This window comes from Aulonocara stuartgranti, assembly GCF_965226115.1.
Source record: "Aulonocara stuartgranti genome assembly, chromosome: 2".
NCBI classification, from domain to species: domain Eukaryota; kingdom Metazoa; phylum Chordata; class Actinopteri; order Cichliformes; family Cichlidae; genus Aulonocara; species Aulonocara stuartgranti.
Window position 1 is genome coordinate 3,769,106 of NC_138940.1, and position 14,369 is coordinate 3,783,474.

At 38.2% G+C, this 14,369-nt stretch overlaps 1 protein-coding gene and 1 long non-coding RNA gene across 2 annotated transcripts; both read right to left on the minus strand.

The window, feature by feature from the left end:
- Window positions 1–258: 258 nt before the first annotated feature.
- On the minus strand, window positions 259–2,690 carry LOC309720528 (uncharacterized protein). Its single transcript, XM_082557539.1, has 6 exons — window positions 2,586–2,690; window positions 1,989–2,318; window positions 1,513–1,875; window positions 1,293–1,427; window positions 1,160–1,203; window positions 259–1,080 (listed from the first exon to the last, which is right to left on the minus strand). The coding sequence occupies exons 1-6, from the start codon at window positions 2,626–2,628 to the stop codon at window positions 946–948; spliced, it is 1,050 nt and encodes a 349-aa protein (XP_082413665.1). The 5' UTR covers window positions 2,629–2,690; the 3' UTR covers window positions 259–945.
- Window positions 2,691–7,302: 4,612 nt separating this feature from the next.
- LOC309689118 lies at window positions 7,303–7,751 on the minus strand. Its single transcript, XR_014271264.1, has 3 exons — window positions 7,648–7,751; window positions 7,491–7,549; window positions 7,303–7,408 (listed from the first exon to the last, which is right to left on the minus strand). It is a non-coding gene; the product is annotated as an uncharacterized lncRNA (long non-coding RNA).
- Window positions 7,752–14,369: the final 6,618 nt, after the last annotated feature.

Genomic DNA, 14,369 nt, shown 5'->3' on the forward strand with positions numbered 1-14,369 from the left:
ACATTAGTACAACCTTATCAAAAACAATTTGGAAAAAGTGACATTAACTTTTAACCTTTATTTTACCTACACACATACTATCAAAGCTTCCTATGTGTAGTTTAATGTTCTTATAGCAGCCAGATGATGCAACAGACCTGTAAGTTTCGTTTCATTTGGTACATTTTCCTGTTCAGCCTGATGAATCAGCAACATAACTTGGTTTTGTACAATTAACAATAAAAACAACCAAAATACCAAACTGGGACTTTAATCACATGTTAAATTTGCCACTTGTAAGTCAGATGATTTCTAGGCAAAATAAATGTGACAAAAAGTATCAGAATGAGAACAGATGAAGAAAGACAAAGTGCTGCAACAAAAAACCTCGTTATGATTGCTTTGGTTCCTAGCACAGTTGTCTCTAGTTTTTTCCATTTATCTGCAAACACTTGCTAGCTACTAGCCAAGTGACAGAAAAACTTGAAAAAGTGTGATACATACTGTAAATGGAGAAGTTTCACCTCTCAATGTAAAGGTTTTGCCTCAGAGCTGCAGCCAACATGTTGCAAAATCTCAATTTTTACTGTGAGCACAAATGGGAATTATTTTACCACAAACTGCCATCAACCCTCAGAAGGCACTTGCAACCGGTCTGTTACAACGGGTAGTACCCAGTGGATTGTTCATCGTCGACTATGACTGTCATTCATCCTAAATGAATGTCTTGTGGTTAGTGGTCACAAACCTCAATTACAAGTTTCAAAAAACCATGAAAATAATGAATCAAGATTTATAAGTGGGTTCACAATTACATTATTTTCTGGATGCAGTGACTTTGTATATTACAAAACACAAACATGGAGTGATGGATGCATCAAGGGCAATGATGAGTCGAGCCACATTCATAAGAACATTTACCTAAAACATTAATAATTAGCTGATGGCAATTACTTCCAGTGTCGGTTAATCCATTCCAAAAGCCTTGACGGCTGCATAGATCCTTTCTCGCTCCAATGCTTTTGTATTTCTTTTTCTAGCACTGTCAGTTTTTATCGTTGTAAATATGACAGCAGAGTAAATGCATGTGTCCTTTTCTCTCTGGAGAAATGTGGGGGGAAATGAAACGGTCAGTGTTATAACAAAGAATAATTACTTATTTTTGATAAGTTTACCTTACCTTCACGTTTCTTTTTTCAATACTTTCTTGCAGGGAATTAGAAGCTAGAAAAGAATAAAAATAAATGAATCAAAATTAATATTAAATTAGTATTTGTGACAGTAATTGTGATATATGACATAAGTAATATTACCATTGCAGTCACACTTGTTATGCTTGATGATAAAAATAAGAATACCAATTGCCATCACACTTATGACCAACACAGCACACAACAGAAGAATTGTATTGTCTTTCAATAAACCACCAAAGGTCCCCAAGCTGGTTTCTGACAGAAGAAAAAAAAATAATTAATCACATTTTTTTAACTTCTAATTAAGAGCAACAGTATCATCAGCATGTGTCAAACTCACCTCTAATATTGAGTTTTGTTCCATTCCCAAAAATAACTTCCCCACAAATGACCAGAGCACAATAATAAGTCTCAGTATCTGAGGAGGTGATGTTCTTAGAGAGTCGATACACACAGCTTTTTGAAGACGAGGTTGACTCAGGTTTCTTGTTACATTCATCGGATCCTTTACCATCAGTGTAAATGATGTTCGCCAAAGATTTATCTGATCCAGCACCAAACCAGTGGACACTGTGTTCATCAGGACAAGAACTGTTGCCAGAACTAGAGATGACCGAACACTGGAGAGTCACTGAGTCTCCTGGCTGAACTGGATCACTTCCTGCTGGCAACTGAACAACAGTGTAGTTTGACTGAGTGTTTTCTATAAAAAATGATAATAATATGGAACTTGAAAAAGGGCTGCAAAGGGTTAACGCATATAAAGAATGTAATGAAGGTTAAAACAAAACCAAAACAATGAAAAGACATCATTACCATTCAGAGACAAGTAGGTTGCATTCCAATGATCTTTACTCCAGGTGGAGGCTGCACAATGATAGAGTGCTTCATCTTCTCGGACAGTCGAAAAAATGGTCAGCATGCTCATTACTTGTGTGCTGTTTGCATCAAATCGTGACTGAGGAAAGCCTCGTTCAAATGTTGGCTTTTCAGTAGCTTTCATCAACGTTGTAATTAGTTTAAGGCTGCCACCAATGTTCTGTTTGTACCACTTGACTCGTGTGTTACTATACTCCAAATCAGGGAACCAACATGTGAAGGTCACTGAGTTGCCAAGTTGACATTTAGTCACTGAGAGTAGAGCAGCTGTAGGAAAGCACAACAGATATGTAGATTATATAAATGCAATTAGATAAGAATCATAATATTGTAGATTTGGGAAAGAAAAATAGAAGAAAAAAAATCTGTACATGCATATACATCATCAGTCTTATGAAACAGCATATCCAGAGGCAAAGCGTAAATGCATTACTTGCAACTGGAAGGCAAATTGAATTATTTTGCTACAAAAAATGACAATTGGGTAAAACCTCCACAAAACGCTAAAATGGGACATAGGTAGATTGCACTTACATCCTTGACGAAGCAGAGTCAGTATAATCCATAAATGCAACATCTTGATGCTTTTTGTGATGTGGGCTTTGGTTTTTAAGTGAGTGATGCAAGATTGATGTGATAGTCCCGACTGTCAAAAGAAGCCACTTGGTAGCTGCTTTCATTTCCTGCATTGTGCAACATGCCTTTGGAGGTTTTTGTGGTTTGCTCAAACAGGTCAAACTTCAGCATAAATATTTTAATAATCTAATATGTTCATAAACATATATGGCATAATAATAATTATGTAAACAGAGAATATAGCTTAAGTGAAAAAGCTGAGGTGACAGGTAAAATATTTAGTCAACAGTTCTGAGGAGTTGTGATCCTGCAGAAATTTACAGATAAATAAAGTAATGAATTTGTTGCCTTTATTAGGCTAAAGGCTCAGTATGCTCACATTCACAATTTAAATAACGCTTCTGTGCAAAAGGTAGAGGTAATTTGCTGTATTAACTGTTTTCAAATATCAACTCTAAAATGACTTGCTTGTTGCATCTGATGAAAATCAATTAAAGGTATTAAGGTGTTTATTTTTTATACACATATACATTATTTGTAACGGTAAATCAGTGCATCGTTTTTTTCTGGAGCACTGGGTTTTACACAATTGTTCTGTAAAGTTTTGTTACTCTTTTTAACTTGTATCACGTTTGATTTTCATTTTTGATTTCCTGAGAAATAGGGAAATACCCACCCATGTACTGATCATAGTAGCCTTTTATGAAAAAAAATTGCATGCGTTCTCCACTGTTAGTCCTGTGGTTGAACCAAATGTGCCTTCTTAACACATACAGCATCTGTAAGTAAACCGAAACTTTACAGTCTCTGTATCACTTGTTTTGAGGACTATAGTTTAACAGCTTTCTCCAGTCCACAAGTGTTAACGCTGTAGAATACTTTTTTTTCTCTTACGGTTTTCTTACTGAAGGAAGTCTGCCTCACAGCAGTTCAATTTCCATTCAGTTCTATTAACATAGTGCCCCCCCCCCCCTCTGTCCCCTTCTGGTCCCCCCTCTGTCCCCTTCTGGCTGCCTCTGCCTCAATTTTATCCCACAACTCAGACATTCACATTACTCACTCTCTCATTACACATACATATAGGATCTTGGGGGTGGGCACGATACACGGAATCCAAATTACCATCAGGGTGTACACCCCACCCCTGGCGTCGTTGCCCACCTCTCAATGTTAAATATACGTAGACATTGAGGGCTAGCAGGAGGGACCATGCGCTTACCTGCTGCTCTCTGGCAGGTAGCTCCATGCCCTCCTGGGTTTTAAATGCACCTTAGAACACACATGCATCAACACTACAATGAGCGGGTGGAGGGAGGTTTGGAGTCTTCTCTCACCCCCATTCTCTGCGGCCTGCTGGAGCGGGGGGGCTAGGAGGAGGAGTTGGCCGTCCGACTGCGGTCTGGAGTGTGGGGCCTTCCTGCTGCTGCGGAGTCGGGGTGGTCTGCCTCTCCCCACCGCAGGGAAAAGGGTAACACCACCTGGGTCTGGGTGCAGTTCCCCGCTCCAGGGGCAAGGGTACCTAGACCCGGTTCGTAGAGTACGCTTGGGGAGTGTGATCGTGTGTACAACGTCTCTTTATGTCTGTCTCCACGTTGGTTGAGTGTGGAGTAAGTGCATATGAGAGCATGAGGGTGGGAATGGATGTTTGTGTCTGTGTGTCTGTGTCTATATGTCAGGTTGGGTGTCAGACGCCACCTCTCTGGGGACATCTCAGGCCCTCCAAGGTTTGGAGGCCTATCTCCACCCACCACCACTTCCCCTGCCGGCGGCGGACTCCCTCAGACATCGGTGCGTTGGTGGTTCTTTGTGCCAGGTACACACCGGCTCACTCCTTGGCGGCCGCTTATCGGGGCCTGGAGCCTGGGGCTCGCTCGGGCCACTTTGGAGGTGGGGTGCCCCCATCCTCTCGGCCTGGGGCTCGGTCACTCACGGGCGCGTCACTGCAACTCCCCCTGGGTTCTGCTCCGCGGCTGCTGAGTGAGCCCTCATCTGGGACTCTCCTCAGCTCTTACTGGGACAGTGGCGCAGCTGCCCCTCTGTTGGTCTTCCTTGGTCTCTTGTGTTCTGGGGGCCTCTGGATGTCTGGAGTTTTGATCTCCTCCATACCTGCTTCATGCCCTGGAGGACGGGGCTGTGGCCCCCCCACACCCTCTAGCAGATCATTACATGAAGGAACCTTTTAAAAAAAAAACAAGCGCGTCCATGCTCACAGGTGTACACACGGGTGATCACACCCACAAACTACACCCTTTTTGGCTCCTACCTCAAAGCACACTGTATTCTGTTGATCTTATGTGCTGCACAATAATGTTTAATATTTAGTATTTACTGTCATATTCCCATATATCATTGTGATGTTGTTTATTCTATTACTCTTGTTCTCTTCTGCTTGTTTTCTTTTTTCTTTCTCAGCAGGTGATCCAGGTGATTGATATATGCATTTTTTTTTCTTTTTATTTTTTTTTCTGCCCGTTCTGTTGGTTTTTGTCTTTTGCCCTTCTCCCCCGTCCCTCTTCTCAGCTGTTTCTCTTTCCCTCTTTCTTTCTCCCCTTCTTTCCCCCAGTCAAGTCTGTCCCGTATTCAGCAAGTGAAAATAAAATAAACAATAAAAGGTGAATCAAATGGACCATTACGGCAAGGCTGGGATGGTCAATTTGGTAAAGTAAATCCGTTGGGCATCTTTGTTTGCCTTTAGACAACAATTCTGATGGCAAAAGAGCCAAACGGGACAGGCAAAAAAAATAAATAAATAAAAAATATATATATTAACATAGTGTCAAATCAAAACAGTTGCCTCAAGTTGCTTTACATTAAAGATCTGACAGTAATACAGAGAAAACACCAAAGATCAGACAATCACCTATGAGCAAGCACCTGGTGGCAATGCTAGAGAAAATCTCCCTTTTAACAAGATGAAACTTTCAGCAGAACCATGCTTAGGGTGGGGCATCCATCCTCCATGATTGGTTGGATGTGAGGAGAGGAATGGAGAAAAAAAGGAGTAGGAATGTCTATATAAGTATACACAACAGCCTGTTTGTCATTTATTTTAAATTATGTTCCACTTCAGAATAATGTTGAACAGTAAGTCATTTTGCTTTAGAGTTTGGCTGTCTTTTGATTGACACGTTGCTTATTATAGTTTATTGTGTCGTGTCCCTCACTTTCTCAGTCAGATTAACAGCTGGAAATCAAAAACAAGAAAATACTAACAGTCAAAATTGAAGTTAAAGCTTCAGAACAAGATTTGATAAACCAGTGAGTGATTTGATAATGGTTATGTCCATCTTCTGAATGCAGATACTTCTGAATACAGCAGCTAATTCCATTTTATTGCTATTTTATCTCTATCTTGATACAACAAATCCCTTTGAAGATAGTAGCTGACTACCCATGCTGGCAGACCTGGAACCCATCTTTGAAGCAACCATTTCAAAGGCATTGAGACTTCAAGTTAATTGCACACGGTGGTCACAGTAATTTTGGTCATTCCACAGTTTTGTAGTGTGACTGTAGCATAACTAGCAAAGTGACAAGAGTATGTTAATAAGAAGTCATAGAGACAAAAATAGTGAACTAATGAAAAAATTTATTAAAACATTCTCAAAAGCTTAAAAAAATCAGGATAAACACAATGCAATAGCCCTTAGCTAATTCATTACGTAATATTTTTTTTGTGCCAGGTTTCAAGTAACAATAAAAACGTATTTTGACAAATGCAAACAACAGCAACGAAAGATTATTTCATTATTATTGCTTTAAAAAAATCACCAAATTAAGAAAAAAAACACTTGCCAGCTGAGCTCAAGCGTAAATAAAATTGTTCTATTGTTAATAACATAAATAATCAGTTCTATAAGTCTATATAAACAGTTTTTTTCCATGTCCAAAATAAAGTTTACTGCTAACAACAACAACAAAAAGCTTAATTAGTTTCGACTGGCTGCAGGTTTCCCTAACCATATAGCAGTATTCAGTACAGCTGCATAATGATCTGTACTAGCAATAACCATTGGCAGTAACCGCTTTGGAAAATTAAAAAAATATTTATGTACTAATTTATTCTCCCTCAGTTATATCTGTCATCTATCCTTGTGTGTCAGAAGTATTGTATAGCTGAAATACATTTTACTCTCAAACCCCAAAACACACCTTGCCAAATACTCGTTTATCCCAATGATTGGGTTCTATAGCACAAATAAAGCGATGTAGTGTACGAGGTTAAGTGCCCAAAAAACTGATGGAAATTATAATGCTTGCTAGTTAGCATCTCAGTAAGAAAAACCCTAGTTAGTCAAAGAGGCCATTTGTTTTAGAAAGGAATGACCATCGATGAGTCAAGCAGGGGGACCTCTTTCACCACCTTACACTGCTGCGATTGCATGTATTAATTATTGTATTTTATACTTGGTTATACCAAAAAGTCAACCATTTTAAAAAGTGGTTTTTATACTAAAAAGACATTTCAACTCCAATAAACTACAAACAAACAAAATCCCAAAAGAGGGCCCAAATATACGATCGAAATGTATAGTTGACTGTTTCATGTCTCTTGGGAAAATACACTCTCTATTACAAAATTTCTCTCTCATTAAAGGCCATCAATACATAAAATGTATTGATTACGACCTTAACTGTAAATGTATCTACTCATACCCTAAAACTCTGACATCTGCATAGATGCTCTGTCCATCAACAGATTTTTCACCGCTCCTTGGATTTCGTCTGACTTTCTTCTTTGTAAAATTAGGCACAGAATAAACTAAGGGCTCTTCAGTTACCTGTTGAGATAATGTGACAACTTGATTAAATATAAAAAACATAAATGTTCCAGTGCAACAATTTAGATTTAAAGCAGCCTACCTGATGATGTTGTTGGTTGCCTGTGGTCATGGTAGAATGTGTTTCCACTGCAGCAGCAGCTGGAATAAATTACCCAAAAAATAATATGTACAGATGCAATGAATTTCATAATATACTCAAAATTAAATATAGATAAATATAATAGGAAATTCATTACCATTCGAACAATTATATTTCTTGTTCTTGATTACATAACTCAGTAAGGCTATAATCATCAAACTTATTGCCAAAGCAGCACACAAAAGAAACACAACTGTGTTGACCACCTGAGAATCTCCAAATGACCAAATGTTGTCTGAAAAACAAAAGGATCAAACACGAAAGGTTAATTGCTATGAAAACATTTCCTTAAATGTGCCTCCTGAAAACTAGAAATAATCTGAAGATGAATATATTACATAAAGGTTGTTACCTTTAATATTCAATTTTGCTCCATTACCAAAAATGACATGTCCACATGTTGCCACAGCACAATAGTAGTTTCCAGAATCAGAAGAGCTGATATTGTTCTTTGAGAACTTGTAGACACATTTTCGAGGAGAATGAACATCAGACTGCCTCTCACATTCATCACCACTGCTTCTATAAACGTAAATCACACTGGGATGTGTTTCATCCATTCCTGCTCTGAACCAGTACACATCCTCTGGACATGTATTCTTCTGCAGGTCAGAGAGGACCGAACACTGTAGAGTCACTGAGTCTCCTTGATATATCGGAGCTGATGGCAGCTCTTGAATGACAATGGGGATGTCAGGTTCTGGTCCTGGAAAATAAAACAAAGTATGTACAATTCATTTAAAACCACTGCAAGAATTTTTATTTTTCACAGTCATGAATAAAGCTAAACTTATGCCACCAACTGTCCCTCAAACTTATGTATGATTCTTAACAAAAGTATTTTACCACCCATCATGAAAACAAGAAAACAGAAAAATGTGTCAATCAGCCAAAAACTTGTTTAAAGGCAAAAGTTATATTGTTATTTATTAGACAAACAGCAAACTGAATTCATGTTGTTATACACTCATTTAAGCTGACTTCTGTTCAGGAATGCAAGTAAATAAGATTTGGTATCTTAATAAAATATAGTAAAGTACTTTACTATATTTTCAGCTTTTTTGTAAAACAGTACTTTTAAGAATTCAAGTATAATATTGATATTTTATTATAAACATGCTTCTGCATGCTGGTGCATTATCCAACAGAGAAACATGAAAAATCATTTTTCTAATAACTAGTAATAACTAGTAAGTACTGTTAATTAAGGGCAGCTATGGCTTAAACCGTACAATGAGAGGTAGTCTAATAAATGTGTAAATCAAAATAAATTCAAAGTTGAGCATCAATAAGGAGAATATTGTGTCATTTACCTTTGACTCTTAGGAAAGTAATATTCCACTTTGTCGTTTTGAGTTCAATCACTTCTTCACAGTAATAGAAGGCAGTGTCATTGAGCTGTGTTTGAATTATATGGAGGACAAATGTTCCTGTTTCCTGCTTTGTTGTAATACGAGGAGTTTCGTTAACAGTGCCCTGATCAAAAGTGTAGGCCGCCCCTAAGACTTCAGGCAGATTTCCAGCAACAACTCGGATCCAAAAAAGTAATCCTGACAAGTTAGACCGGCGACTACACGTCAGAGTCACATCTTCTCCAAGATGAACATTTTTTGTTACAAAGCTTTGGTCATCCATGCATCCTGAAAAAATAAAGACAATCCTTTACATCCAAGTGTAAAAGGTAACAATTACTGAAACACAGAGAAAACTGAACACAGATGCATACTTACGCCCAGCTGTGAGTATAAGAGCTATGCACAATATGATCAACATTTTCTGGTTCAGACCTCAGTTAAAATTAGATTTCACTGCAAGATGATTAATCTTAATGTGGTTTTATCAAATGGGAGGGGACAATGAGATGGGAGGGGACAATGAGATGGGAGGTAACCATTTTAAAACAATCTGATTGGTCTGTAATAATGTTAGTTTTTAAATGTCTTTCCAAAATTAAAATTATCTCATTGTCTCCAATAAACATACATGACACGAGCAGTCATCACACCACAAGTAAAATTCTAGAATAGATTTCCTGTCCAAAATTTTTAGCCATGTTACAAAGAGAAAAGTTCCAAGACATCACTTTTTGCTTAGTTGTTCTATTGGGCCAAAAGAAGTGGCTAAATATTACCAGAAAAATGCAATTATGGAAAATTGTATCCAAGATTTTACATTATAATTCATGATATAATTTTTTATTATTGATAAACACAACATCATCAATACAGGAAGACGAAAAATCTTCACCAAAACACAAAACATGGCTGACAATACAGGTCAATCGTATGTCAAGAGAAAAACTACTATTTTGTGATTTTGCAGTAAAGAGGCTATATTAAAAGAAAACGTTGCTTCGTTTATTTTGGGCTAAACTAAAACCATGAGAATTTATATGATGTCTGAGTTTTCTTTTGGTAACATCTTACACACGAGTCTTTTATTCTCTTTGCACTGCTGCCACCATTTGGTGGAAGCTGGTTTATTAATCCACTAAGAAAATTTAATTCAGGTTGCAGGTTTTTTCTTACTGAGATGCTTTTCTGACTGATGTTAGCTGATATTAGTAGATTTAGATTTTATATCTACATTATTTTGGATAATCTTTGAACCCACTGGACCAAAAGTAATCTGTCTTTAATATCCCTACAGATTACTTTTAATTTTTTGCTTGTTTACATGCGTTTTCCTGGTCTCTCGCTGCATCTATACTAGAGATGGACCGATCCGATATTACGTATCGGTATCGGTCCGATACTGACCTAAATTACTGGATCGGATATCGGAGAAAAATAAAAAATGTAATCCGATCCATTAAATATCACGAAAGCACCTCACAAAACTTGCAACACGCCGTAACTCACCTCAGAACGTTAGCACGTCGGAGCAGTATGCATCACGTGATAGAGCGGCTGTGGCATGCGGGACCTGTGGTGGTCTGGATAGCATGTGGAGCTTCGCTAGCAACCCGGCATTTCATCTCCGACAAAGTTATCCCGAGAGAAGTAAAGCAAGTTTGTAAGTCCATCTCTGAATGTTTGTAAAGCATTCCTGCGTTAAGCTTAACAAGCGACTGCCTCTTCTTGCTGCTACTTCGATCATGAAACTGCTTAACGATCAGCTGATCGGCTTTTCTGTCGCGTGTCCGTGTCTCTTGTTTGCTTTTGGCCCACTTTGCACCAGAAAGAGGAAACCAGCGGCTGAACAACAGCAGCACGTTTAAGCTTGATCAGCTGTTGTTAGAATGTATTTAATATTACTTTCTACTCGAGGATCTTTTTCTACGTAGCTGACGCTGGTAACTGTGCAGGGGCGGATCTAGCAAAGTTTAGCCAGGGGGGCCGATAGGGCATTAACAGGTAAAAGGGGGCACAAAGACATACTTTTCTTTCTTATTCTCATTTAAAATGTCTAGCTTTTAATAAATAATTATCTGACACCCAAAGTTTTAATTTGATGCAAAATGAATAGAAGTCCATTACTGTATATAGTGACTATTAAGTCTAATATATATACCCTAGTAAGCTATAGTACTTTTTCCTTTGGGAAGGTACCATCTGTGCAGTCTGCAATTTTGTTGAAGAAAGATGTTGAATCTATTTAATATTTCTTGAAAAATAATTGATTTCTGTGCATTTTTTTTTCACACTGCATCAAATTAAGGTTGATTACGTCGATTAAGCATCATGAGGTGGCGCGTGAGGGGTGGTTCCCTATTTTTTATTTATTTATTTTTGTTGTTGCTGGGAGTTGGAACCCTATTAGTTAGGTTGCTTAATATTTACGCTAAGTACTCTTTAAAATACCAGAATAGGGAGGATGGTGTAGGTTTAAGTTTATTAGATTGATCAGTATTGCTGAACTATGAAATATTTTTTTTTGCATACAGGTATAACAGAATAGCTTTAGTGTAGTTGTTGTTTTAAACTTGAGTATGAACTTATACAAAATGCAGCAAGATATTTAAAAAACAGTTTTGTTGATTAAAAAACACTATATCGGATTCATATCGGTATCGGCAGATATCCAAATTTATGATATCGGTATCGGTATCGGACATAAAAAAGTGGTATCGTGCCATCTATAATCTATACTAGAGATGGACCGATCCGATATTACGTATCGGTATCGGTCCGATACTGACCTAAATTACTGGATCGGATATCGGAGAAAAATAAAAAATATAATCCGATCCATTAAATATCACGAAAGCACCTCACAAACTTGCAACACGGCGTAACTCACCTCAGAACGTTAGCACGTCGGAGCAGTATGCATCACGTGATAGAGCGGCTGTGGCATGCGGGACCTGTCAGTGGTCTGGATAGCATGTGGAGCTTCGCTAGCAACCCGGCATTTCATCTCCGACAAAGTTATCCCCGAGAGAAGTAAAGCAAGTGTGTAAGTCCATCTCTAAATGTTTGTAAAGCATTCCTGCGTTAAGCTTAACAAGCGACTGCCTCTTCTTGCTGCTACTTCAGTCATGAAACTGATTAATGATCAGCTGATCGGCTTTTCTGTCGCGAGTCTCTCTGGTTTGTTTTTGGCCCACTTTGCACCAGAAAGAGGAAACCAGTGGCTGAACAACAGCAGCACGTTTAAGCTTGATAAGCTGTTAGAATTTATTTATTATTACTTTCTACTCGAGGATCTTTTTCTTCGTAGCTGACGGCTGGTAACTGTGCAGGGGCGGATCTAGCAAAGTTTAGCCAGGGGGGCCGATAGGGCATTAACAGGGAAAGGGGGCACAAAGACATACTTTTCTTTCTTATTCTCATTTAAAATGTCTAGCTTTTAATAAATAATTATCTGACACCCAAAGTTTTAATTTGATGTAAAATGAATAGAAGTCCATTACTGTATATAGTGACTATTAAGTCTAATATATATACCCTAGTAAGCTATAGTACTTTTTCCTTTGGGAAGGTACCATCTGTGCAGTCTGCAATTTTGTTGAAGAAAGATGTTGAATCTATTTAATATTTCTTGAAAAAGAATTGATTTCTGTGCATTTTTTTCACACTGCATCAAATTAAGGTTGATTACGTCGATTAAGCATCATGAGGTGGAGCATGAGGGGTGGTTCCCTATTTTTTTATTTTTTTATTTTTGTTGTTGCTGGGAGTTGGAACCCTATTAGTTAGGTTGCTTAATATTTACGCTAAGTACTCTTTAAAATACCAGAATAGGGAGGATGGTGGAGGTTGAAGTTTATTAGATTGATCAGTATTGCTGAACTATGAAATATTTTTTTTTGCATACAGGTATAACAGAATAGCTTAAGTGTAGTTGTTGTTTTAAACTTGAGTATGAACTTATACAAAATGCAGCAAGATATTTAAAAAAAACAGTTTTGTTGATTAAAAAACACTATATCGGATTCATATCGGTATCGGCAGATATCCAAATTTATGATATCGGAATCGGTATCGGACATAAAAAAGTGGTATCGTGCCATCTCTAATCTATACTAGACGATTCATAAAAAGTGACCCTTGATTACTTTAAAAGTAAAAAAAAAAAAAACTACTATTACTCCAAAAAGTTGATTCTGGTCATCTGGACGTAGCGTTTTGTGGGAGAAACGTTTCGTCACTCATCCAAGTGACCTCTTCAGTCTCAGCTGACTGCAGGTTTCCCCAATCTTATAAACAGTACATTTGCATAATGACTGAAGCGAGCCCACTGAAGGAACAATGGGCTGGGAGGTCAGTTCCTTATTCTTAATTATGCAAATTCTCAAAACCATTGATCAACAACCACTGACCAAAACCTACTGATCAAAGACCACTGATCAATGGCCATGAGTACCATTCACAGAGAGTTGGTGAATGGCTGCAATCACAGCATTGTAAGCAGTGCTGGGGAGTAACGGAATACATGTACCGCCGTTACGTATTTAAAATACAAAATATGAGTAACTGTATTCCGTTACAGTTACCGTTTAAAAAGGTGGTATTCAGAATACAGTTACTTTGTTGAAATAAATGGATTACACTGCGGTACTTTCCTGTTTCATGTTGTCGCGGGTCAGGACTGTTTGGGTTTTGTTTGACAGCTACGTTCTGTTGTTCCAGGCGGCAGCGTTACGGTTGCCATGGTTACAGGGCGACGCTCTCTCTCTCTCTCTGCGACTGTGTGTTTCCTGGGTGAGAGAGCGCCTTTTCGTTGTTGTTGTTGTTGTTGTTGTGCTAAGCTAACAGGCAGAATGCTACAAGCATAGCACTAAAGAATGTAGCATCATGGGCAGTGTAGTCCGTGTTGCAGGGAGAATGGACTGCCATACACGTTAATGTGTCTGTGAGCGCGAGGAGGGAGAAAAAGGGGAGTGGAAAGGTACGAGTTGTCATCGAGGAAAAACGGGAGCTGGAAGCATGTAAATATAATAATAACCACTGCAGCCAAGAAGAGAGCCTGACGAGCCCAGTTGTAAGTAAGCTATTAAGACTCGACTGTACACCGTGTTCGTGTTTTCCTCCAAAAACAATAAGTTCCGTTGGAGCAGCCTTTCAACGCCTCTCTCTGTCTCTCGTAAGAAAAGTTGACCCACACAACAAAGTAAAGCTATTTTTCGGCTACGAGCCGACAGGGACCCCGCCGTATTAGTCAGAGGTCCCTTTACTACAGTTCGGAGTCGCGTACCTTCAGTAATAGTAATAAATCACACAGCAATAGTACATTCACGTTGTTGTAAAAAGCATGATAATATATTAAGTAATCCAAAGTATTCAGAATACATTACTGTCATTGAGTAACGTAACGGAATACGTTACAGAATACATTTTGGGGCATGTATTCTGTATTCTGTAATGGAATACATTT

What these genes read in the sequence shown, in the direction of transcription:
- LOC309720528 (XM_082557539.1), bottom strand. Translation starts at nt 2,628, where the DNA reads ATGTTGCATTTATGGATTATACTGACTCTGCTTCGTCAAGGAT. An exon ending in GACTCTGCTTCGTCAAGGAT is followed by an intron (nt 2,319 to 2,585) that starts GTAAGTGCAATC and finishes GCTTTCCTACAG; the next exon opens with CTGCTCTACTCTCAGTGACT. An exon ending in TAACAAGTGTGACTGCAATG is followed by an intron (nt 1,204 to 1,292) that starts GTAATATTACTT and finishes ATTCTTTTCTAG; the next exon opens with CTTCTAATTCCCTGCAAGAA.